The 22,314-nt window shown below is 45.8% G+C and overlaps 1 protein-coding gene across 3 annotated transcripts in view; it reads right to left on the reverse strand.

Annotated features, from left to right (window-relative positions):
- The window catches only part of TCTEX1D2 (Tctex1 domain containing 2), a 27,541-nt gene continuing 5,227 nt past the window's right edge, over positions 1 to 22,314 (reverse strand). For 2 of the 3 annotated variants that reach the window (XM_030823012.1, XM_030823014.1), the window contains exons 3-4: positions 16,158 to 16,227; positions 5,165 to 5,775 (exon numbers count right to left, since the gene is read on the reverse strand). In XM_030823012.1, the coding sequence (XP_030678872.1) occupies positions 5,640 to 5,775; positions 16,158 to 16,227 (206 nt within the window). In that variant the 3' untranslated portion in view covers positions 5,165 to 5,639. Of the gene's footprint in view, positions 157 to 5,164; positions 5,776 to 16,157; positions 16,228 to 22,314 lie in introns of those variants that run through there. The other variant, XM_030823013.1, reaches the window with a different exon arrangement.

The following is a 22,314-nucleotide window of genomic DNA, read 5'->3' on the forward strand; positions in this document are numbered from 1 at the left end:
TTCAGTTGTCAAACTACTAACATCTTTATTTTGTCAAGATATTTAACAATATTAAAAAGTTCAGATTTCTTCATGGTCATGTCTTTTCCCAGCTTTTCAAAGATTCATTCAGTAGTAGAAACAGCCAAATGCTGCTACAACGCAGAATAAACTGTCCTAAAAAACAAATACAACACACACACACACACACACACACACACACACACACACAGAATGTTAGTACTAAACAGGGAATGAGAGCAGCACAGGCAATTGAAACTAACACCATCTCAGATCTTTCCAGTGTTTACTTTCTTTTTTGAGACAGGGTGTCACTCTGTCTCCCAGGCTGGAGTGCAGTGGTGTGATCTCGGCTCACTGCAGCCTCGACCTCCTGGACTCAAGCAATCCTTCTACCTCAGCCTCCAGAGTAGCTAGGACCACAGGTGCATGGCACCTTACTGGGCTAATTTTGTTTATTTTTTGTAAAGATGAGGTCTCACTATGTTGCCCAGGCTGTTCTTAAACTCCTGGGATCAAGCAATCCACCCACATTGGTCTCCCAAAGTGCTGGGATCACAGGCGTGAGCCACCTCGCCCAGCCACCAATTTTCAATCAGGAAGACTTTTTCCTTCTTCAAGAAGTGAAGGGTTTCCAGAGTATAGCTACACTACTGCTTGCCTGAGGGTAACTACAAAATTGCTTGCTAAAAGGTTAGGATGAGTAAAGAATTAGATTTTCTGAATGTAAAAATAAAATGTGAACTAATCAACTTTAGGTAACACATATTCATAAAATAATTATTCACATATTTCCTGATTTATCACAGAAATAATGTATGAAATGCTTTGAGTTTCTTGGAGTAAACTGCATTACTCATCCCAAGAAACCATATTATAAGTATCACCGATAAGAACAACAGGACCTTGTCATAAATTCTGGATAAAAGAAATAGTCTCTGGGTGTTTGTTCTTAATTGATAAAATTTACTTGTCCATCTTTTAGTTCAGAATCACAAAATGCTTTCCAGAGCCCAGTCAAATTGCTTAAAACACTTCTTAGGCACTTATTACAAGACTTCCACCTGCCTCAGCAACTCCTGAACCACTAACCTCAACTCCAGGCTGGTAATGATGGGATCAAGTACCTGATGATTAACCAAAAGCAAAATTCGTTGGTTTAGCCCAGCTCCCTGGCTCCTTGGGTGGATAACTCTGAACTGTGTTCTACCACAGTGCTGTGATAAAGGACCTGCTTTGTTTTTAACTTCCGGTCCTTCATGGAAGGATGCTTTTGTAAAATGCAATAAAAATAGATAACTCAGGCCGGGCGCGGTGGCTCACGCTTGTAATCCCAGCACTTTGGGAGGCCGAGGCGGGTGGATCACGAGGTCAGGAGATCGAGACCACGGTGAAACCCCGTCTCTACTAAAAAAATACAAAAAAAAATTAGCCGGGCGTGGTGGCGGGCGCCTGTAGTCCCAGCTACTCGGAGAGGCTGAGGCAGGAGAATGGCGTGAACCCGGGAGGCGGAGCTTGCAGTGAGCCGAGATCGCGCCACTGCACTCCAGCCTGGGTGAAAGAGCAAGACTCCGTCTCAAAAAAAAAAAAAAAGATAACTCAGAACATGAAATGAAAAAAAGGAACATACAAAATACAGCCCCAATGTTTTTCTTAGATTCATTGCACAAAAGATTACTTTGTCAAATTGCTGTAAGAGTTTCTAAACCAACGCTTATACTCAATGTATTGCTCACCTCATCATGGACCTGTACAGATCACAGAGTGGTGCTGGTCTGTGCACCCCACTGTGAGTGGCCCTGTTCTACAGCACCACCCAGAGTTCTCCAACAGGACTGAGCCCTGTCATCCGCAGCAGTTTTCCACTCAATACCACATGATTTTCCCTCCTCTCATTTCCTCTGCCTCTACTTATGTTTCCTGGAATCTCCCAAATAAAGTGCTTTTTTTTTTTTTTTTTTGAGACAGTCTTGCCCTCTCGCCCAGGCTAGAGTGCAGTGGCACGATCTTGGCTCACTGCAACCTCCACCCTCTGGGTTCAAGCAATTCTCCTGCCTCAGCCTCCGAAGTAGCTGGGACTACAGGCGCCCACCACCTTGCCCGGCTAGTTTTTGTATTTTTAGTAGAGATGGGGTTTCACCATGTTGGCCAGGCTGGTCTTGAACTCCTGACCTCAGGTGATCCACCCGCCTCGGCCTCCCAGAGTGCTGGGATTACAGGTGTGAGCCACCACACCTGGCCTAAACATTTTTATTACATATTTGTTCATTTGAGTATTGAGTGGCCCCCACTGGATGTTAATAGGCAGAAACCATGCCTGTCTTATTCATCATTTTATCCCTAGGCCCTCGAGTGCAGAAGCTGACACATAATAGGAGCTCAGAACTATTTGTTGAATGAATGAATTGTATCATCTAAAGACGCATTTTTTGGCTGGGCCCGGTGGCTCATGCCTATAATCCCAGCACTTTGGGAGGCCAAAGCAGGCAGATCACCTGAGGTCAGGAGTTGGAGACCAGCCTGACCAAATAGTGAAACCTTGTCTCTACTAAAAAATACAAAAATTAGCTGAGCGTGGTGGCATGCACCTGTAGTCCCAGCTACTCGGGAGGCTGAGGCAGGAGAATTGCTTGAACCTGGGAGGCAGATGTTGCAGTGAGCCATGATGGTACCACCACTCTCCAGCCTGGGTGACAGAGTAAGACTCCGTCTCAAAACAAACAAGATGCATTTTTTTTTTGAGACGGAGTCTCGCTCTGTCTCCAGGCTGGAGTGCACTGGCACAATCTCGGCTCACTGCAACCTCTGCAGGTTCAAGCAATTCTCCTGCCTCAGCCTCCTGAGTAGCTGGGACTATAGGCACCCACCACCACACCCGGCTAATTTTTGTATTTTTAGTAGAGACGGGGTTTCAGCATGTTGGCCGGGATGGTCTCAATCTCTTGACCTCATGATCCACCCGCCTCAGCCTCCCAGAGTGCTGGGATTACAGGCGTGAGCCACCGTGCCTGGCAAAAAAAACCATCTTCTTAGCTTGACTTTTCCCCCAAAGATAGCTGATAAATTAAGATTTACATAGTACTTCCCACTGTCCAGCCCCTGATCCCTAGGGTAGTTAAGCATAAAATAAAACTTTGGCCGGGCGCGGTGGCTCAAGCCTGTAATCCCAGCACTTTGGGAGGCTGAGGCAGGTGGATCACGAGGTCAGGAGATCAAGGCCATCCTGGCTAACACAGTGAAACCCTGTCTCTACTAAAAATACAAAAAATTCGCCGGGCGTGGTGGCAGGTGCTTGTAGTCCCAGCTACTCGTGAGGCTGAGGCAGGAGAATGGCATGAACCCGGGAGGCGGAGCTTGCAGTGAGCCAAGATTGCGCCACTGCACTCCAGCCTGGGCGACAGAGTGAGACTCCATCTCAAAAAATAAATAAATAAAATAATAAAAAAAAAACCCTCTGTTTCTTTGGCCGGGCGCGGTGGCTCACGCTTGTAATCCCAGCACTTTGGGAGGCCAAGGCGGGCAGATCACGAGGTCAGGAGATCGAGACCACGGTGAAACTCCGTCTCTACTAAAAATACAAAAAAATTAGCCGGGCGTGGTGGCGGGCGCCTGTAGTCCCAGCTACTCGGAGAGGCTGAGGCAGGAGAATGGCGTTAACCCGGGAGGCGGAGCTTGCAGTGAGCCGAGATCGCGCCACTGCACTCCAACCTGGGTGACAGAGCGAGACTCCGTCTCAAAAAAAAAAAAAAAATAAAATAAAATAAAATAAAATAAAATAAAACTTTGGTGGGGCCAGGCGCAGTGGCTCACACCTATAATCCCAGCACTTTGGGAGGCCAAGGCAAGCAGATCACCTGAGGTCGGGAGCTCCAGACCAACCTAACCAACATGGAGAAACCCTGTCTCTACTAAAAATACAAATTAGCCAGGCGTGGTGGCGCATGTCTGTAATCCCAGCTACTCGGGAGGCTGAGGCAGGACGCTTGAATCCGGGAGGCAAGGTTGCGGTGAGCCGAGATTGTGCCATTGCACTCCAGCCTGGGCAACAAGAGCAAAACTCTGTCTCAAAAAATAATAAAAATAAAAATAAAACCTTGGTGAGACCATAGAATTTTAGAGCTAAAAGTTACCTTAAAATCATCTACATAAGCAGTGTCCGTATCTGGCAGTCAGCAGAATTGTGGGGAACTTTTTAAATATTCTGATTTGCTGATCTAACCCCTGGCTTATTAGATCAGAATCTATTTGAATAGGGACCCAGCGTCTATATTTTAAACAACTTCCCAGATGATCCTTAGGCAGTCACAGCCAGTCTTTGGGAACATGTACTTCAGCTTCCTAATGTCACTGATACAATGTGAGAAAAATCCAATGACTTACCTGAAGTCATTCAATTAGAAAGTGACAGAGCTGGAGATAGAATCCCCCTCTTATTTCTTTTTTCTTTTTTTTTTTTCAATTTTTGAGACAGAGTCCTGCTCTGCTGCCCAGGCTGGAATGCAGTGGTGCAATCTTGGCTCACTGGAACCTCCGCCACCGGGTTCAAGCAATTTCCTGCCTCAGCCTCCCAAGTAGCTGGGATTACAGGCATGCGCCACCACATCCGGGCTAATTTTGTGTGTGTGTGTTTTTAGCAGAGAAGAGGTTTCACCATGCTGGCCAGGCTGCTCTCAAACTCTTGACCTCAAGTGATCCACATGCCTCCCAAAGTGCTGGGATGACAAGCGTAAGCCACCCCGCCCGGCCTCACTCTCTTAATGTACTCAATCTAGTTTCTGTTCTACTCTAACTCTGACTCTATGTATTCACAACCTGGGAGTAGATGAATAGAGGATGCAATCATTTCTGGAGTAAATATAAAATAATAACTTTAATGAAACCTTTTTTTGTGTGTGTGTGTGTCACCCAGGCTGGAATACGGCGGCACAATCTCGGCTCACTGCAACCTTCACCTCCGGGGTTCAAGCGATTCTCCTGCCTCAGCCTCCTGAGTAGCTGGGATTACAGGTGCCTGCCACCATGCTCAGCTAATTTTTATATTTTTAGTAGAGACAGGCTTTCACCATGTTGACCAGGCTGGTCTTGAACTCCTGACCTCAGGTGATCTGCCCTCCTTGGCCTCCCAAAGTGCTGGGATTATAGGCATGAGCCACCACGCCTGGCCTGAAACCTCTTTTTAAAGATTCCTCTTTATTTTTGCTTAATTTTAATAAATGGCTTTAAGATAAAGTAATAAATTTTATTACTAAAAGAAAAATTACCTTTGCTCATGGAATCCCTGCCATCCACATTTGTTTGCAACTTAGCAAAGTGTGATTGGTTCAAATGAACAAATAAGTGATGCTAAAATTTTAGTTATAAATTATTACTTTAATAAGGATTATCGGGATTGAGTTTTAGAACACAGTGATTTACGGAGGAAGTGGCTAAAAATAATGTTTAAATAATATGCTAACTAAATAATATGCTATTCAGAAATTCAAACCCATGAAAAATTATGTCGTATGTAAACATGTAAGTTTCCTTGCCTATAAGCAGCACTCTAGGTTTCTGCTTTAGTAACACAAAAACTAACAGTAAAATCATTTCATTCAGAAGTCAAAGATGAATGACAAGACTGCAGTGTCTTTCCACCCTAATCAATAGTAAGTAGTTTGACTTGCAGTGCCCATGTCCTTAGAAAGGGAAAAGAGGTTTCCAAATACACTTACATTCATGAAAACATCATGAGTATAGTTGTCAGTGTCAGCATCCCAGAAACAGCGAGAAGCCATGCTAAAAAATCCAAGAACGAAGAATTATCAGCAATCTAACAAGGACCTAAACGACACATATCTGCCATGAGAAAAAGTGTTCCTTAATACATTCTCATAGATCTGTACTTCCAAACCTTTCACAGGTTGGTACCCACAGAATATTGTATTTGTACCAGAGAGTAGACTGGGTGAACCAGAGAAACTAGAGTCAGATGCAGCTGTTTGCAACTAGAGGTGACCAGCCAGGGACTCTGACAGCCTCAGACCCTACCTCATGGCTACAGGGATCAATACTAGAGATTTGTGTGTGACTTTTAATGAGTTCAGCTCCTGCACAATAACAGGACAAGGAAGGCACAGAAAGAGCCCAACAGATTTAGTCCAACCTGATCATTTTATAGAGTCCCAGAAAAAGGAGCAAACTCCAAACTACAATTCAAACTTCTAACTAATTATAACTCCAGAAATATCTCTACAGAATGCTAAACTACCTCGAAATTGGCTATTCTCCTCTCTGCAATTCTTGGATAAGAAAAAAACATTAGTCAAAATAAAAGCCAATTAAAAATGGAAACAACTTAAATGCCCAATAGGACTGGATTGGTAAATGAAATTATGGTATTTCTCAGGATCTGGGAGAATTTTTTTAAAAAAGAAAAAAGAAATAATGATGTTTTCTGGCAATGAAATTCTATGTAGACCTTAAAGAAAAGTTTTGCAAGACACAGTGACGTGTCCCTGTAGTCCCAGCTACTCAGGAGGCTGAGACAGGGAGTATCATTTGAGCCCAGGAGTTCAGGGCTGTAGTATGTGATGATCACACCTGTGAACAGCCACTGCATTCCAGCCTGGGAGACACAGCAGGACCCTGGCTCTTAAAAAAAAACAATTCTGCACTTTGGGAGGCCAAGGCGGGCAGATCACGAGGTCAGGAGATTGAGACCATCCTGGCTAACACAGTGAAACCCCATCTCTACTAAAAATACAAAAAATTAGCCAGGCGTGGTGGCGGGCGCCTGTAGTCCCAGCTACTCAGGAGGCTGAAGCAGGAGAATGGCATGAACCTGGGAGGCGGAGCTTGCAGTGAGCTGAGATTGCACCCCTGCACTCCAGCCTGGAAGACACAGCAGGAACCTGGCTCTTAAAAATAAAATTCCAAGAACATGAAAAGCTATTCACAATATAATGTTGAGTGAAAAAAATAGGCCAGGCACGGTGGCTCACACCTGTAATCCCAGCACTTTGGGAGGCTGAGGCGGGCGAATCACCTGAGGTCAGGAGTTCGAGACCAGCCTGCCCAACATGGTGAAACCCCATCTCTACTAAAAATACAAAAATTGGCTGGGCGTCATGGCACACGCCCATAATCCCAGCTACTCGGGAGGCTGGGGCAGGAGAATCACTTGAACCTGGGAGGTGGAGGCTGCAGTGAGCCAAGATTGTCCACTGCACTCCAGCCTGGGCGACAGAGTGAGACTCTGTCTCAAAAAATAATAATAAATAATAATAAGTGAAAAAAAAATTTCAAATGTTTTACATTTCTATTAAACATACGTGTATGATTTATCATGCAAACACTTATTGAGCACTTACTTACTTTGTGCCATTCACTAGTCTAAGTGTTTTACGTGTATTAACTCACTGAATCCTATGAGGTACTATAATTATACCCATTTAGTGAATGTGACAACTGAGGATTACAGAAATCAAGTGTACAAGGTCATACAACTAGGTAACAAAGCTTGGCTTTGAACCCAGGCAGTTCACAACCCATAACTACAGAGAAACATATACATATACTATATATATATATATATATTTTTTTTTTTTTTTTTTTTTTGAGACGGAGTCTTTCTCTGTCCCCCAGGCTGGAGTGTGGTGGCACGATCTCGGCTCACTGCAACCTCCACCTCCTGGGTTCACGCCATTCTCCTGCCTCAGCCTCCCGAGTAGCTGGGACCACAGGCGCCCACCAACACGCCCGGCTAATTTTTTTGTATTTTTTAGTAGAGACGGGGTTTCACCGTGTTAGCCAGGATGGTCTCGATCTCCTGACCTCGTGATCCACCCGCCTCGGCCTCCCAAAGTGCTGGGATTACAGGCTTGAGCCACCGCGCCCGGCCACATATACCTTATATTATATTGGTTCTTTTTTTTCCTGAAACAAAAGGTCTCACATATTTATTACTGAACCCAGCCTACTATCGCAGGGCATATAAACAAAGAGAAAAAATATATTCCCAATAAAACACGTCCAACTGTTCAGACAGTGGTGACATTTTCAGCTTGCTATAGTAAGATGGCTGTGACCGTGATACAGCGTGAATATGTGTGCCAGCTCATGTGCAGTTCCTTATACACCCAGCTTGGCTTTTCTGCAATGTCTCCTTTCCAGCTGTGCCTGATTTTATTACCAGTTTTCAACCAGATCCACTGGAGAATGGGACGATTTGGCTTTTGTTTCTTGGCCGGGAATCACTTACTCTTAAAAGGCTTGTGAGAAGACATGACAAGAAGCAGAATCAAGCACGCACCACAAGAGAAAGAGAGAGAGTTGGTTTTTTTTTGTTTTCTGAGACAAAAATACAAGACAGTGAGACCCCAATTCTTTTATTTATTTATATTTTATTTTTATTTTTTGAGAGGGAGTCTCACTCTGTCAACCAGGCTGGAGTGCAATGGCACAATCTCAGCTCACTACAACCTCCACCTCCCGCGTTCAAGTGATTCTCCTGCCTCAGCCTTCCGAGTAGCTGGGACTACACACGTGCACTACCACGCCTGGCTAATTTTTGTATTTTTTGTAGAGACAGGGTTTCACCATGTGGGCCAGGCTGGTCTCAAACTCCTGAGCTCAAGCAATCGGCCCACCTCAGCCTCCCAAAGTGCTGGGATTACAGGTGTGACCTGGAAGAGGTGTAATGGTACAGTTTGTAGCAGGCTAATAATGCTCCCACCAAGAACAGTAAGAAAAGCTGGATAAAATGAATCAGGGAGCTGCCAAAGCAAACAGGCCTAGAGGAGCCAAAATTCCAGAAAGAGGTGAACTCTAGGAGGTAAGCTGATATTCTGCAGCAGATTTTTTACCTGGGGGACTTGCCAATTCAGGGCACAGGGCTAGATGCTGAGAATCTGGGCCTTGCCCAGAAAAAGAACCAATTACTGAGGGAAGATTTAACTAGTAGGAGAGTTGGCAGTCTTTACTTTTTAAAAATTTTTTATTTATTAATTTTACTCTGAGACAGAGTCTTGCTCTGTCACCCAGGCTGGAGTGCAGCGACATGATCTCAGCTCACTGCAACCTCTGCCTCCCCAGTCCAAGCAATTCTCATGTCTCAGCCTCCCAAGTAGCTGGGATTACAGGCATGCACCACCATGCCTGGCTAGTTTTTTTTGTTTGTTTGTTTTTTGAGATGGAGTTTCACTCTGTTGCCCAGGCTGGAGTGCAGTGACACAATCTTGGCTCACTGCAACCATCACCTCCCGGGTTGAAGCGATTATCCTACCTCAGCCTCCCAAATAGCTGGAATTACAGGTGCCTGCCACCAGGCCTGGCTAATTTTTGTATTTTTAGTAGAGACGGGGTTTCACCATGTTGGGCAGGCTGGTCTCGAACTCTTGACCTCAAGTGATCCGCCCGCTTTGGCCTCCCAAAGTGCTGGGATTACAGGCGTGAGCCACCGTGCTTGGCCCTAATTTTTTGTATTTTTGGTAGAGACGGGGTTTCACCATATTGTCCAGGCTGGTCTCGAACTCCTGAGCTCAGGCAATGTGCCCGCCTTGGTCTCTCGAAAGTGGTAGGATTACAGGAGTGAGCCACTGTGCCCAGCAGAGTCGGCAGGTCTTAACAAAGCTAAGAAGGTAAAATCAGATTCTGGAGGGAAGAAGATCCCATAAAAAAGGAGTTTTACTCAGTTCTACTTAGAACTGAGCATAGCACATGGCGGGTTTTCTTTTCAAGACATGCTGAATTCAGGCCGGGCGCGGTGGCTCACGCCTGTAATCCCAGCACTTTGGGAGGCTGAGGCAGGCGGATCATGAGGTCAGGAGATCGAGACCATCCTGGTTAACATGGTGAAACCGCATCTCTACTAATAGTACAAAAATTAGCTGGGAGTGGTGTCGCACACCTGTAGTCTCAGCTACTTGGGAGGCTGAAGCATGAGAATCGCTTAAACCCGGGAGGTGGAGATTGCGATGAGTCGAGATTGCGCCACTGCACTCCAGCCTGGGCGACAGAGCGAGACTCCGTCTCAAAAAAGAAAAATATATAAACTGAAGCGCAGAGAGGAAATAGAAAAATCAGAAAAAAGCATAAAAGACATGTGGAATACTGAGAAAAGACCAAACATACATGTAACCTGAGTCCTACAAAGAGAGCAGAGTGGATGGAGCAGCAGCAGTGTTTTAAAAGAGAATGGCCACCTCTAGGGCCCCGAGCTTAGTTTCTAATGCCATTCTCCAACACACTGAACAGGGGCTCCCTGGAGAAGTGGCTGAATTCTAGGCTTGGGGCAGGGAATGAACACAATGGAGCTTCTGATAGTGCTAGAAAGTAAGGAAGTGCTCAAAAAAAGCCACAGTAGTAGAGTCAGTGGGACACAGGAATCAACTGAAAGCTCTCAATGGCCAAGCTGGAACAAATAGAACTACAAAATAAATAAAGTAGTACTGAATAATCATCCAAAGTATAAAATATCCATGAGTCCATGTTGAAATAAATGACAGAATACATAAATAAATGGGAGAGGAGAGACAAATCTCCTGTGCTGAAAATTCCAAATAATTTACGCAGATACAATGCCCTCGAGGAGGTGGGTCATAACTCCCTGCTCTTTCAGTGTGGGCTACACACAGTGATTCCCTCCTAATGAGCACAGGACGAACACGGAGGAAATGAAACCGCCTTTGCAAAATGATGACTGAGACACTGAAAGAGATCCAACTTAGCCAACTCCATCGTGCTTCTAACCTCCAAGCTGTCCTTGTTCATTCCTGGGCGTAAGCTGAACTAACTTGGGGGGAAACTTAGTTTATAGTTTATAGTTTAAAACAAAGACGATAACGGCCCTTTCCCAAAGCAGACCTCCTTCTTGCCTGGGGACTAGACTAACACTAGCCACAGGATTAGAAATTATGCTTTAGGAGCCATGCAGCTGGAGGCTACAAGATTCTGACCCTCCCGAAACTGCTCCTAAGATCAGTGCTTGAGATATTTTGCAGATCCTGCACTTGATGGATCAGCTGGCACCACCCAGATGGATAAACTGGCTCATCTGATCTTGTGGCCCCGACCCAGGAACTGACTCAGCGCAAGAAGACAGCTCTGAGTCCCTATGATTCCATCCCTGACCAATCAGCACTCCCAGCTCACTGGCTCCCCCCACCCACCAAGCTGTCCTTAAAAACTCTGCTCCCCGGCCGGCGCGGTGGCTCACGGTTGTAATCCCAGCACTTTGAGAGGCCGAGGCGGGCGGATCACGAGGTCAGGAGATCGAGACCACGGTGAAACCCCGTCTCTACTAAAAAATACAAAAAATTAGCCGGGCGTGGTGGCGGGCGCCTGTAGTCCCAGCTACTCGGAGAGGCTGAGGCAGGAGAATGGCGTGAACCCGGGAGGCGGAGTTTGCAGTGAGCCGAGATCGCGCCACTGCACTCCAGCCTGGGCGACAGCGAGACTCCGTCTCAAAAAAAAAAAAAAAAACTCTGCTCCCCAGTGCTCAGGGAGGCTGATTTGAATAATAATAAAACTCCAGTCTCCCGCACAGCCGGCTCTGTGTGAACTACTCTTTCTCTATGGCAATTCCCCTGCCATGATGAATCGGCTCTGTCTAGGCAGCGGGAAAGTGAACCCACTGAGCAGTTATAGAAAGAGTAACTTTATAGTGAAGAAACCTGAGAAGCATCAGCTCAGGCAGGGAGTCAAAGTTCACACGAACAGTAACATGTCATGTTGATAGTATGTACCATTGATATATGACGGGAATGGCGTCTTACCTCTGTGATCTTCCTTCCAAAAACCTGTAACCCCAGACTAATCATTAGCAGAAAAATCTCAGTGGAGGAACATTCTATAAAATACCTAACCAGTACTCCTCAAAAATGTCAAGGTGATGAAAAATAAGAAAGTCTGAGAAACTGTTACAGCCAAGAAGAGCCTAAAGAGACATTTAATGTGGTATCCTAGATAGAATCCTAAAGTAGAAAAAGGACATTAGGAACAAACTAAAGAAATCAGAACAAAGCTTTATTTGATAACACTGTATCAATATTGGTTCATTAATTATAATAAATGTTCCATACTACGTAGATGTTAACAATAGGGAGTCCGGGTGCAGTAGATCATGCCTGTAACCCCAGTGTTTTGGGAAGCCGAGGCAGGAGGACTGGTTAAGCCCAAGAGGTCAAAGCTGCAGTGAGCCATGATTGCACCACTGCACTCCAGCATGGGTGACAGAGCAAGAACTGCCTCAATAACATAATTATCATTCTTATAGTAATAGGGGAAACTGGGTATGGAGTATATGCTAACTCTGCAACTTTTCTATAAATCTAAAACTATTTTAAAATAAAAACCTGATTTATTTATTTATTTATTTATTTTTTGAGATAGAGTTTCACTCTGTTCCCCAGGCTGGAGTGCACTGGCGTGATCTCAGCTCACTGCAACTTCCACCTCCCAGGTTAAAGGAATTCTCCTGCCTCAGCCTCCCAAGTGGCTGGGGTTACAGGTGCGCATCACCATGCCCGGCTAATTTTTTGTACTTTTAGTAGAGATGGGGTTTCGCCAGGTTGGCCAGGCTGGTCTCGAACTCCTGACCTCAAGTGATCCACCCACCTCGGTCTCCCAAAGGGCTGGGATTACAGGTGTGAGCCACTGTACCTGGCCAAAAACTATTTTTTTTAAACAAAGATAATGGCTAAGAATTTTCCCAAACTGATAAAAAAATCAACCTGGCTGGGTGCAGTGGCTTACACTTGTAATCCCAGGACTTTGGAAGGCCGAGCATGGTGTTGGGCACCTATACTCCCAGCTACTCAGGAGGCTGCGGCAGGAGAATCTCTTGAACCCGGGAGGCAGAGCTTGCAGTGAGCCAAGATCGCACCATTGCACTCCAGCCTGGGCGACAAGAGCAAAACTCCACCTCAAAAAAAAACAACAAAGAAATCAACCCATAGATTCAAGAGACTCTGAGTGCTCCAAGCAGAATAAATATAAAGAAAGTGGCCGGGCGCGGTGGCTCACGCCTGTAATCCCAGCACTTTGGGAGGCCGAGGCGGGTGGATCACGAGGTCAGGAGATCGAGACCATCCTGGCTAACACAGTGAAACCCCGTCTCTACTAAAAATACAAAAAATTAGCCGGGCGTGGTGGTGGGCGCCTGTAGTCCCAGGTACTCGGGAGGCTGAGGCAGGAGAATGGCTTGAACCCGGGAGGCGGAGCTTGCAGTGAGCCAGGATTGCGCCACTGCACTCCAGCCTGGGCGACAGAGCAAGACTCCGTCTCAAAAAAAAAAAATAAATAAAAAAATAAAAATAAATAAATAAATAAATATAAAGAAAGTAATAGTGGCTAGAGAGGACATATCATCTTCAATTGAATAACAAAACCTACAGCTGACTTCTCAACAGAAACAATGGAAACTAGAAGACAATGTAATCACTTATCTACCTACCTACCTACCCACCTACCTACCTATCCACCTACCTACCTACCTACCTACCCACCTACCTACCTACCTACCCACCTACCTACCTATCCACCTACCTACCTACCCACCCACCTACCTACCCACCCACCTACCTACCCACCCACCCACCTACCCACCCACCCACCTACCTACCCACCCACCCACCTACCCACCCACCCACCTACCCACCTACCCACATACCTACCCACCCACCCACCCACCTACCCACCCACCCACCTACCCACCCACCCACCTACCTACCCACCCACCTACCTACCCACCTACCTACCTACCCACCCACCCACCTACCTACCCACCCACCCACCTACCCACCCACCCACCCACCTACCCACCCACCCACCTACCCACCCATCCACCTACCCACCTACCCACCTACCCACCCACCTACCTACCTACCCACCTACCTACCTACCCACCTACCTACCTACCCACCTACCTACCTACCCACCTACCTACCTATCCACCTACCTACCCACCTACCTACCTACCCACCTACCTACCTACCCACCTACCTACCTACCCACCTACCTACCTACCCACCTACCTACCTACCCACCTACCTACCTACCCACCTACCTACCTACCCACCTACCTACCTATCCACCTACCTACCTACCTACCTACCTACCTACCTACCTATCTGAGGCAGGGTCTCACTCTGTCACCCAGGCTGGAGTACAGTGGCACAATCACGGCTCACTGCAGTCTCAACCTTCCTGGGCTCAAGAGGTCCTCCCACCTCAGCCTCTCAAGTAGCTGGGACCACAGGCGTGTGCCACCATGCCCGGCTAATTTTTGTATTTTTTTGTAGAGACAGGGTTTTGCTGTGTTGCCCAGGCTGGTCTGGAACTCCTGGGCTCAAGTGATCCTCCTGCCTCAGCTTCCCAGAGTGCTGGGATTACAGGTGTGAGCCACCACGCCCAGCCCTGATGGGAAACTTTATAATAGATGGATCCATCTCACAATATCTGAACTCAATGATCAACCTTAACAAAGCAAAAAGAGATGACCAGCTATTTTGTACCTTCTGAGAAGATGCAATAGGATGTATAAAAAACAGTCTTTCCCCAACCTCAAACCTATGGCTAATTAAGACTAGATCTAACTACTTATTTTCAAGAAGTACAGGAAATAGAAGACATATTAAACAATACCATAGGTATATAATCAGCAACTGCCAGAATATAGGAAACTCTACAGGACAAACAAACCAATTTCTTCAACAAATAAGTGGCAGGAAAAAATAAATGAATAAATAACTGACTGGGCACAGTGGCTCACACCTGCAATCCCAGCACTTTGGGAGGCCAAGGTGGGTGGATCATCTGAGATCAGGAGTTCGAGACCAACCTGGCCAACATGGTGAAACCCCATCTCTACTAAAAATACAAAAATTACCTGGGCATGGTGGTGAGTGCCTGTAACCCCAGCTACTCAAGAGGCTGAGGCAGGAGAATCGCTTGAACCTGGCAGGCAGAGGTTGCAGTGAGCCGAGATAATGCCATTGCACTCCAGCCTGGGTGAAGAAGCAAGACTGTCATAAAAATAAAATTAAATGGCAGGATTAAAAGAGGAAAGAGAGAAATGAGGCAGTAAAAATGACAGATTAAAGTAAATTTAAAGCCAGATGCTGTGGTGTGCACCTATAGTCCCAGCTACCTGGCAGGCTGAGGTGGGAGGATCACTTGAGCCAAGGAGTTCTAGTCTATAGTGTGTTATGATCACATCTGTGAATAACCACTGCACTCCAGCCTGGGCAATATAGCAAGATCCTATGTCTTTAAAAAAAAAAATCCTAATTTACATATTAACCAAATGCAATGTGTGGACCTTGTTTGAATCTTAATTTGAAAAAATTGTAAAAAAGACAATAATAGGTCTGGCATGGTGGTTCAAACCTGTAATTCCACCATTTTAGAGGCCAAGGCTAGTGAATTGCCTGAGCCCAGGAGTTTAAGACCAGACTGGCCAAGAGAGTGTGACCCATCTCTGCAAAACAAAAAAATAGAAAATTAGCCAGGTGTGGTGGTGCACACCTGCAGTCCCAGCCACTCAGGAGGCTGAGGCAGGAGGATCACCTGAGCCCAGGAGGCCAAGGCTGCAGTGAGTTGTGATACTGCCATTGCACACCAGCCTGGGTGACAAAATGAGACCCTGTCTCTTTAAACAAAAAAAAAAGAAAAAGAAAACACATACATACATATATGAGGCAATCTAGCATATCTGAACAATAACAGCATATTTTATGATATTTAAGACTGAAAATATTTTAGCGATAATAAAGGTATTTTATTTACTTATTTTTGAGACAGAGTCTTGCTCTGTCACCCAGGCTGAAGGGCAATGGCATGATCTCTGCTCACTGCAACCTCCGCCTGCTGGGTTCAAGCGATTCTCCTGCCTCAGCCTCCTGAGTAGCTGGGACTACAGGCGCATGCCATCACACCCGGCTAATTTTTGTATTTTTAGTAGAGACGGGGTTTCACCATTTTGGCCAGGCTGGTCTTGAACTCCTGACCTCAGGTGATCCGCCCGCCTCGGCCTCCCAAAGAGATGGGATTATAGGTGTGACCCATCACAACCGGCCCCCTTCACTCTTGTAAAGACACTCTTACTGAATTGTCCAAAGGACAGATACCTCATAAGAAATATAGATGAATAAAACAAGAAGGAAAATCCAGCTACTCACAATACTCCTTCACCTCTTTGTTCTCCAATCACTACTTGCACCACCATTTTGTATCGGTCAAATCCCATTTCTAGAAAGAAAAAATAAGAAGGTTATTTATAAGCAAATATGTAGTAAAATTACTTATTGAGGACAAATTTGCCCAGAAATGGACATAAACATTCAATCCACAAGTACTTAATGAATATGATGGTAAGCTTGGGAGTCAGGAAGACGTGAAGACAGACCCTAACTATAACTCACCAAGTGTATAACCTTAGAAAGTAATTTAACTTTTCAGTTAAAGTCTCCATCATTAAACGAGAATATCAGTACCTACCTCCCAGGGTTGTTATGGTTAGGTAAGATATAGTAGTATCTTTTTTCTTTTCTTTTGAGATGGATTCTCACTCTGTTGCCCAGGCTGGAGTGCAGTGGCACGATCTCGGCTCACCGCAACCTCTGCCTCCAGGGTTCAAGTGATTCTCCTACCTCAGCCTCCTCAGTAGCTGGCACTACAGGTATGTGCCACCACATCCGGCTAATTTTTGTATTTTTAGTAAAAAAGATGTTTCACCATGTTGCCCAGGCTGGTCTCGAACTCCTGAGCTCAGGTGATCCACTCACCTCAGCCTCCCCAAGTGCTGGGATTACAGGCGTGAGCCACCACGCCCAGTCAGATATAGTAATATCTAAAGCATCTAAACAGTGCTGTTAAATACTAGTCCTTCAATAAACCTCAGCTTCCTTCCTTTTTCCCCTACTATAAGTCAGCTACTGAGCTGAACCTTCAAGATAGAGAAATAAATAAGACGTTTTTCTTGCCTTAAAGAACTCACAAGTAGTAAAGAACTCAAAGGAAAATAGAAAAATAGGCCGAGCATGGTGGCTCACGCCTGTAATTCCAGCACTCTTGGAGGGCGAGGCTGGTGGATCACCTGAGGTCAGGAGTTTGAGACAAGCCTGGCCAACATGGTTAAACCCTGTCTCTACTAAAAAATAGAAAAATTAGCCAGGCATGGTGGCAGGTCCCTGTAACCCCAGCTACTCAGGAGGCTGAGGCAGGAGAATTGCTTGAACCTGGGAGGTGGAGGCTGCAGTGAGCTGAGATCACGCCATTGCACTCTAACCTGGGTAACAAGAGTCAAGAGCAAAACTCTGTCTCAAAAAAAAAAAAAAGAAAATAGAAAAATAAATTGAGAATGCAATATGCTTATAATTCAAGGAGTGGCATGTATGATGTACATCAGGAACACAGAGCCAGCAGGGCAGTTCCTCTGTTTGTCTGGGCAGTGGCAAGAAATCACTGAAAAAGACTTCTTGGAGGATGTGGTCGGCCAATAAGCTGAGTCTTGAGGGCTGAGTGAGAGGGGACCAGGTCAGCCCCATCTCCCCACACACCCAAGACGGAGGCGCACATGCACAGCAGGAGAGCATGGGATCTCCAAGAAACTGTAAGCTGTTTGGTGAGACAGACAAGAAAAAAATGAAGATTCCACAGCAAAACCAGGTGATCCAGCACCATTTAGCTGTTTACCCCAGAAACTACGTTGCTAAAGCAGCAAAATCCTGAAAATTCTCACTAACACCAAGTCTAAAGAGAAAAAAATGGAATTGGCATTTTTAAATCTTTCTACTTTTTTGACCAAGGAATAGTGGAAAGAGTTTAAAAAAAAAAGAAGTGAAATAAGTGAAGCTGATACAGAGACAGCTCTCTCTGATGAACGTACAGGTTCCAAGATTACACTGTAACCGGGACAATCTGAAGACTGCAGGCAATCTCCCATGTGGGGCATGAACCTGATTCAGAGTGTGTGAAGACAGAGTCCAAGTTATGTTTAAAAAACACTGCGCACAACTCAGCTGAGCTTCCTCCTTTGTCTAACCAATCCCGAATCCTACAGAAATGTGTCTAGAATAATAAATACCCAGCCCTTAAATCACAGTTCTGAGGGGAAAATAAAATAGTCTCAGATATGGTGGGGAGGGGAACTTAAAAAAAAAACCCACACCATATCAGAGCAATTAAAAATCCCCCACATCATATCAGAGCAATTAAAAATCCCCCACATCATGTCAGAGCAATTAAAAATCCCCCACATCGTATCAGAGCAATTAAAAATCCCCCACGTCATATCAGAGCAATTAAAAATCCCCCACATCGTATCAGAGCAATTAAAAATCCCCCACATCATATCAGAGCAATTAAAAATCCCCCACATCATATCAGAACAATTAAAAATCCCCCACATCATATCAGAGCAATTATGATGTATGGGCACAAAATGAAATGCAGCCAAATGGCAATAAACAAAGATGCAATAGCAAAAACAAAAGAGTAACAAAGAAGAACAAAGCTACTGCTGGGTGCCGTGGGTCACGCCTGTAATCCCAGCACTTTTGGAGGCTGAGGTGGGAGGATCTCTTAAGGCCAGGAGTTCAAGACCAGCCTAGGCAGCATGACAAGACCACCAACTCCACAAAACAATTTTTCTTTTTTTTTTTTGAGATGGAGTTTCACTCTTGTTGCCCAGACTGAAGTGCAATGGCACAATCTCAGCTCACCACAAACTCCGCTTCCTGGGTTCAAGCAATTCTCCTGCCTCAGACTCCCGAGTAGCTGGGATTACAGGCATGAACCACCGCACCTGGCTACTTTTGTATTTTTAGTAGCGATGGGGTTTCTCCATGTTGGTCAGGTTGGTCTCGAACTCCCGACCTCAGGTAATCCATCTCCCTCGGCCTCCCAAAGTGCTGGGATTACAGGCGTGAGCCACCGCACCTGGTCCACAAAACAATTTTTCAAAAAATATTTAAGAAAAGAAAGAAACTTCAAGTGGAGGGAAGGAAGGAAAGGAAAGAAGGAAGGAAGGAAGGAAGGAGCTGTGTAAGAGAAAAAATTTGGCTGGGCACGGTGGCTCACACCTGTAATCCCACCACTTTGGGAGGCTGAGGCGGGTGGATCACTTGAGGTCAGGAGTTTGAGACCAGCCTGACCAACATGGAGAAACCCCATCTCTACTGAAAATACATTAGCGGGGCGTGGTGGTGCACGCCTGTAATCCCAGCTACTTGGGAGGCTGAGGCAGGAGAATTGCTTGAACCTGGGAGGTGGAGGTTAAGGTGAGCCAAGATCATACCATTGCACACCAGCCTGTGCAACAAGACTGAAACTCCATCAAAAAAAAAAAAAAAGAAAAGAAAGAAAAAAATCAACCTAGGAAGTTATACAAATCAAGGAACGAAGAGTTATTCCTCACAATTAATTCACAATGCTAGAACAATGTAAGCTTATAAACTCAATGAAATAAGTACTCGATCAGGTTATGAAATTTTTTAATTTTTTTTTCTGGAGACAGAGTTTCACTCTTGTTGCCCAGGCTGGAGTGCAATGGCGAGATCTCAGCTCACTGCAACCTCTACCTCCCAGATTCAAGCGATTCTCGTGCCTCAGCCTCCCAAGTAGTTGGGATTACAGGTATTCGCCATCACACTTGGCTAATTTTTTTTTGCATTTTTAGTAGAGACAGGATTTCACCATCTTGGTCAGGCTGGTCTTGAACTCCTGACCTTAGGTGATCCACCTACCTCGGCCTCCCAAAGTGCTGGGATTACAGGCGTGAGCCACCACACCTGGCCAGGTTATGGTTTTGTTTGATTTGGTTTGGTGTTTTGAGAGGCGATCTCGCTCTGTCACTCAGGCTGGAGTGCAGTGGCACCATCTCAGCTCACTGCAACCTCCGCCTCCTGGGTTCAAGCGATTCTCCCACCTCAGCCTTCCGAGTAGCTGGGATTACAGGCGCGCACCACCGCGCCCGACTAAATTTTATATTTTAGTAGAGACAGGGTTTCACCATGTTGCCTAGGCTGGTCTGGAACTCCTGACCTCAAGTGATCCACCTGCCTCTGCCTCCCAAAGTGCTGGGATTACAGGCATGAGCCACCTCACCTGGCCTGTTTTGTTTTGTTTTTGTTTTTTTGGAGATAGGGTCTCCCTCTGTCACCCAGGCTGGAATGCAGTGGCATGATCTCGGCTCACTGCAACCTCTGCCTTCTAGGTTCAAGCGATTCTCCTGCCTCAGCCTCCCAAGTAGCTGGGACTACAGGCGAGCATCACCACGCCTGGCTAATTTTTTGTATTTTAGTAGAGACGAGGTTTCGCCATGCTGCCCAGGGTGGTCTCGAACTCCTGAGCTCAGGCGATCCACCCGCCTCAGCCTCCCGAAGTGCTGGGATTGCAGGCGTGAGCCACCGCCCGGCCGCAATCAGGTTATTAAGCAACATAAAGAGATGGAAAGAAAGACCACGGCCCTGGGGAACAAACAGAAAAGATCATTCCAGAACAAATAAATTCAAGATGGCGAGAACAAAGACACAAATGAAAACAATTACTGGTTTAAGAAAATCAGAAGGAAATGGCAATAAAAAGGGAAGAAGCCTAGGCAAAATGGCAAAACCCCGTCTCTACAAAAAATACAAAAATTAGCCAGGTGTGGTGGCAGGTGCATGTAGTCCCAGCGACTCGGGAGGTGGAGACGGGAGGATTGCTTGAGGCTGCAGTGAGCCAAGACTGCGCCACTGCACTCCAGCCTGGCCGACAGAGTGAGACCCTGTCTCAAAAAAAAAGAAAGAAAGAAAAAAGGATTATGGCAAAGAAAAACTAACAAATATAGAAGACAAAGATGGCTCAACATAACAATATTTGGTGTCCTGAAGGAAGTAACAAATGGAACAGGAAACATATTCAGAGATATAAGGAAATTTCCTTTACATGGAAAGAATAAAGTCTGCAGGTTGAAAGCTATAAAATGCTCATTAGAAAGTCAGAATCTTTAGAAAAGTTACTGAGCATAAAGGTGAAGATGAGGATTCTTTCTTTATTTTATTTATTTATTTATTTTGAGACAGAGTCTCGCTCTGTCGCCCAGGCTGGAATGCACTGGCACGATCCCGGCTCACTGCAACCTCCTTTACCTCCCAGGTTCAAGCAATTCTCCTGTCTCAGCCTCCCAAGAAATCCCAGCACTTTGGGAGGCTGAGACGGGTGGGTCACCTGAGGTCAGGAGTTTGGGACCAGCATGCCCAGCTAATTTCTGTTTTGTTTTTTTGAGAGAGTTTCACCCTTGTTGGCCAGGCTTGAGTGCAATGAGACGATCTTGGCTCACTGCAACCTCTGCCTCCTGGGTTCAAGCGATTCTCCTGTCTCAGCCTCCCGAGTAGCTGGGATTACAGGCATGTGCCACCACGCCCGGCTAATTTTGTATCTTTAGTAGAGATAGGGTTTCTCCATGTTGGTCAGGCTGGTTTCAAACTCACGACCTCAAGTGATCCGCCCGCCTTGGCCTCCCTAAGTGCTGGGATTACAGGTGTGAGCCACCATGCCCAGCCCCTAAATTTTGTATTTTTAGTAGAGACGGGGTTTCACCATATTGTTCAGGGTGGTCTCAAACTCCTGACCTCAGGTAACCCACCTGTCTCAGCCTCCCAAAGTGCTGGGAATACAGGCGTGAGCCACCACGCCCAGCCAAAGGTGAGGATTCCTGAAGCAGAGAACATCAAGCTGGGCTCAGATTTCTTGACAGACAAGTTACCATTGAATGTCAAAGGGCAATGAAGCACGAGAGTCAAGAAAATAAATTATTACCTCAAAAATATATTTATCCAAAGTATATTCTACTTTTTTGCGGGGGAGGGCCGGGGGATGGAGTCTCGCTCTGTCGCCCAGGCTGGAGTGCAGTGGCACTATCTTGGCTCACTGCAGACTCTGCCTCCTGGGTTCAAGTGATTCTCCTGCCTCAGCCTCCCAAGTAGCTGGGATTACAGATGCCCACTACCACGCCCGGCTAATTTTTGTATTTTTCGTAGAGATAGGGTTTCACCATGTTGGCAAGGCTAGTCTCAAACTCCTGACCTCAAGTGATCCACCTGGCTCCACCTCCCAAAGTGCCGGGATTACAGGCATGAGCCACCGCACCTGGCCCATATATTCTACTTTAAAGGCAAAAGGCAGGCATTCTCAAACACAAAAGAACCCAGGGAATACGGCATTTCTGAGTCCTTTCTGAAATCAACTTACAACAAAATCTCATCATCCAAGAGTTGAAATAAAGAATTCTTCCCAGCTAATTGAGAGGCTGAGGCAGGAGAATTGCTTGAGCCCGGGAGGTTGAGGCTGCAG

Source organism: Nomascus leucogenys, chromosome 11, assembly GCF_006542625.1.
Source record: "Nomascus leucogenys isolate Asia chromosome 11, Asia_NLE_v1, whole genome shotgun sequence".
NCBI classification, from domain to species: Eukaryota; Metazoa; Chordata; class Mammalia; order Primates; family Hylobatidae; genus Nomascus; species Nomascus leucogenys.